The following is a 4,526-nucleotide window of genomic DNA, read 5'->3' as shown; positions in this document are numbered from 1 at the left end:
TCAAAACCCCTCTCATGAATGATGTGCTTTGCTTTCATGAATCTATGATACTTTCTTTCATGAAACTGAGATCTAAACTTCCTTGTATCATAGGATGGGGGTTCAGTTACCATTGGTTCATTCCCTTGTCTTCTCTTTGAACTTGATGAAGCCATGAATTTAAGTAGAGGGAGAAGGCAAAGATGGATTTGTGGTTGGTTGGGGTACGGTTTTGTGTAATGAGAATGAAGAAAGATATGTTGTTGTTGAGAAGGGAGTGGGGCGTGTATAGGATTGCACAAGGTGAAACACGGACTTATGATTGTAAGGAAGACTTGTAGGAACATGTGATGCAAGAAATGTCTCAACCTATTTATAGGCAAGGCATTAAAGCTTTGGAAGAAGACCATACTTGAAGAGGGATTCGGTCATGACTTATGAAGGGTGGAGATTGAGTTGAACAACATAGTAACTTCATGAGATGAACGGCTTGCATGTTCTCTTGAGGGTTGACAAGGATTCTCTTTCCATTGGTTGCATGAGGTTCGTCCTCCAAGGTGACTAGCATGTAGATTTTTGCTTTCCAAGGTAGACACACCTCTCTAGGCACATGTGATCCTTCTCTCTTGGCTTGTCATAGCTGTGTCTTCATCTTGTCTTCATCTCAACCTCCTTTTTCCTAATTAAATCAAAATGGTCAACTTTAGGACATAGTTGTAGCACGGTGATGAAGTGGTGAATGCTTATATTATTTATTATGTTTCTTAGTCATAAAAGATCAATTGTGTCCCTCACTTAGTGAACCAAGGTTTGGTGAACACCAAACTTGTTTCTTGCTAAGGGATGAATGTCAAATGCAGCCATTTATCACAATTGATACTTTCATCATAAGTTCTAATTCATTTTCTAACATACATTCCTAAAATGAAACATTGCATGATTCATCTATGCATGATTTTGATTTTTTTTTTCAACAAAAGTTGATTCTTCTCAAGATTGGTACATATGCAGACACCAAACTTAATGTTTGGTCATAGACTTTGTCTAAATGACTAAGCATATGATCTAAGAATGCTTGAAAAGTTGATTTTTGTGTGCTGTCAAGCACACCAAACTTAGAAGTCTGGCATGTGTTTCAAACAATGTATGCATCTTTCAAGTATGTCTAAGAAAATTCAAAATCATGTTAAGGTGATCATAATTTATTGAATTTAAAACGAACAGGAATCTTAAATCATGGGTTGCCTCCCATGGAGCGCTCTTTTATTGTCATTAGCTTGACATAGAACCCTTCTTTTATGGTGGTTGATGACTGTGATGTCTCAGCTTATCCCCCCGACTGTGAGCTTCTTCTTTGTCCCTTGATGCTCAATTTCAGCATGCTCCAGTGAGAGTATTTTGCTGACAGTATAGTAATCATCAGTCTGTTGGCTTGCTCCCAGTTGTTGATAGATCAACTGTACTTCATCACCCTTAGAGAACCCCTCTGTTGGAATCTTTTTGTTCTTCCAACCCTTTTTGGTTTTGTTCTTGTTTTTCTTCCTTCTTTTTGTTGATCCTTTCTCCTTGCAAGTGGGCTTCACTTTGGGACTTTTCTTCTTAGTGGCTAACATTTCAATGTCTTCTTGAATTTCTTCATCACTCTGCACAATCTCTTTCTCTTTTTGTCCTGCTGTGTTATCTATTTCTTATTTTGGAAGTTAACTACTGATCATCTTGCTGATTCCTTCCTTCCACTGTGAGTCTTCTTTGTCAGTTTCCATGCACTCCTTCGTTTCATCAATGAGTTGTGTTTTCGGAAATACATTCAGGGTGACGCTTTCATCATGCATTCTGAGAGTCAACTCTCCTTTCTCTACGTCTATAATGGCCCTAGCAGTGGCCAAGAATGGTCTTCCTAATATGATGGAATCACCTTCATCTTCATCTGAATCTAAGACCACAAAATCAGCAGGGAATATGAATTTGTCTACCTTTACTAGAAGGTTCTCAATCACACCCCTGGGACATATCACTGACTTGTCCACCAATTCTAAGGACATCTGTACTGGTTTCATTTCTTCTATGCATAGCTTTTTCACTAGAGAGGAAGGTATCAGATTGATACTAGCCCCTAAGTCACACATTGCCTTGTTGATGGTCATACTGCCAATGGCACAAGGTAAAAAGAAACTTCCGGGATCTTCAAGTTTAGGAGGGAGTCCCTTTTGGATTAATGCTCTGCATTCTTCAGTGAGCAGTATAGTTTCATTTTCTTGCCAGCTTCTCTTCTTGTTAATAAGCTCCTTCAAAAACTTGGCATACAAGGGCATTTGCTCAAGTGCCTCAGCCAAGGGTATGTTGATCTCCAGTTTCTTGAAGATTTCAAGAAATTTTGGAAAGTGTTGGTCCTTAGTCTCCTTGTTGAACCTTTGAGGATATGGCAATGGAGGTGTGAAGTTCACTCCTTGCCTGTGGTTCATAGTTGGCTCTTCAATTGCTTCCTTCCCCTTTCGTGAAATTTTTGGCTGTTTCTCCTTTTCTTGAGCCTGATTTGAGGTTTGCTTGCTTGCTGTTACATCCTCATCATTGGCTTCCTCTTTTTCACCCTGTTTCTTGTCATTTTTCCTTGACTTCTTAGTTACTTCTTCATTCTTCACCAAGATCTTTCCACTCCTTAGTTGTATAGCTTTGCATTCCTCCTTTGGATTAGGAATGGTGTCACTTGGAAGTGAGCTCAAAGGTCTCTCAATAGCAATTTACTTGGAAAGCTGTCCAATCTGCCTCTCCATATTCTTCATGGAGGCTTCCTGGTTCTTTGTTGTCATTTCTTGGTGCTTCATCATTTTATCCATTAAGAGCTCCAAGTTGGTGATCCTCTGAGAGTCTTGTGAGATTGGTTGGTTGTGGGGTGTTGAGGGTTGAGGATAAGTGTTTTGGTTGGTGGTTTGGTTATTGGATGGATGATGGTTAGAGTTGGGATAAGTATTTTGTGGTTTTCTGTATGTGTTTTGGTTATTGGTTTTCTGGTTGTTGTGGTTAGTGTTTTTCCAACTATTTTGGTTTGAGTTCCTTTGCCATGGTTGTTGAGGTTGATTGTGATTGTCTCCCCATCTGAGGTTGGGGTGGTTCTTCCATGAAGGGTTGTAAGTGTCACCATAAACCTCATTTGTCCCAGAATTTTGATTGTGCATATACTGGACTTGTTCTTGTTGTTGATCCTCTTGAGTTTCTTCATTTGTTCCCCATGTGGATGATGGTTGGCTTGTGTTAACTGCTGCAACTTGGAGGCTATCAATCCTTTTGGCCATTTGCTCAAATTGTTGTTGAATTTACTGCTGCATCATTTTGTTTTGAGCTAAGATTGAGTCCACTCCTTCCAACTCCATCACTCCTTTCCTCTGTGATGGTTGGCGTTGCCTATGGTGAGCAAAGAAATACTGGTTGTTAGCTACCATGTCAATGAGATTTTGGGCCTCCTCTGCAGTTTTCATGAGTTGCACAGAGCCTCCAGCTGAGTGATCCAATGCTTCCTGGGATTTCAATGTCAAGCCTTCATAAAAATTCTGCAATCTATCCCACTCATTGAACATTTTCAGGAGGGCATTTCCTGATTAGAGCCTTGTATCGTTCCCATGCCTCATACAAAGGTTCAGCATCCATTTGTGTGAATATTTGTACTTCAGTCTTCAATCTAATAACCCTTTGAGGTGGGTAAAACTTGGCAAGAAACTTGCTCACTAGATCATCCCAATTGTTAATGCTGTCTCTTGGAAAGGATTCCAACCATTGAGTAGCTTTGTCTCTGAGAGAAAATGGAAATAACAACAGCTTGTAGATGTCAGGATGCACACCATTGGTTTTGACAGTATCACAAATCCTCAAAAAGGTGGATAAGTGTTGGTTTGGGTCTTCCAATGGTCCTCCTCCATAGGAGCAGTTGTTTTGAACTAGGGTGATGAGTTGTGGCTTTAGTTCGAAATTTTTTGCATTAACATTTGGAGTAAGAATGCTACTCCCACAGTGTCTAGGATTTTCAAAAGTATAGGAAGCCAAAACTCTTCTCTGTGGTGGATTGTTGTTATTATTGGCTGCCCCTTGATGAGCGGATAATTTATACGCTTTTTGGCATTGTTTTCATATAGTTTTTAGTAAGTTTAAGCTACTTTTAGGGATGTTTTCATTAGTTTTTATGTTAAATTCACATTTCTGGACTTTACTATGAGTTTTTGTGTTTTTCTGTGATTTCAGGTAAATTTTGACTGAAATTGAGGGATTTGAGCAAAACTCTGAAAAAGGCTGACAAAAGGACTGCTGATGCTGTTGGAATCTGACCTCCCTGCACTCGAAATGGATTTTCTGCAGCTACAGAACTCCAATTGGCGCGCTCTCAACGGCGTTGGAAAGTAGACATCCAGGGCTTTCCAGCAATATATAATAGTCCATACTTTATTCGAAGAATGACGACGTAACTTGGCGTTAAACGTCAAGTACACGCTGCTGTCTGGAGTTAAACGCCAGAAAAACGTCATGATCCGGAGTTGAACGCCCAAAACACGTCATGACTC

General features: G+C 39.9%; 1 protein-coding gene across 1 annotated transcript; it reads right to left on the bottom strand.

Annotated features, from left to right (window-relative positions):
- Positions 1-1,679: 1,679 nt before the first annotated feature.
- On the bottom strand, positions 1,680-2,123 carry LOC127740594 (uncharacterized). The gene has a single exon (XM_052251701.1). The coding sequence runs from the start codon at positions 2,121-2,123 to the stop codon at positions 1,680-1,682; it is 444 nt and encodes a 147-aa protein (XP_052107661.1).
- Positions 2,124-4,526: the final 2,403 nt, after the last annotated feature.

Source organism: Arachis duranensis, chromosome 1 (assembly GCF_000817695.3).
Source record: "Arachis duranensis cultivar V14167 chromosome 1, aradu.V14167.gnm2.J7QH, whole genome shotgun sequence".
NCBI classification, from domain to species: Eukaryota; Viridiplantae; Streptophyta; class Magnoliopsida; order Fabales; family Fabaceae; genus Arachis; species Arachis duranensis.
Note: the sequence above shows the minus strand (reverse complement) of the source record. Positions and strands in the feature narration are given on the sequence as shown.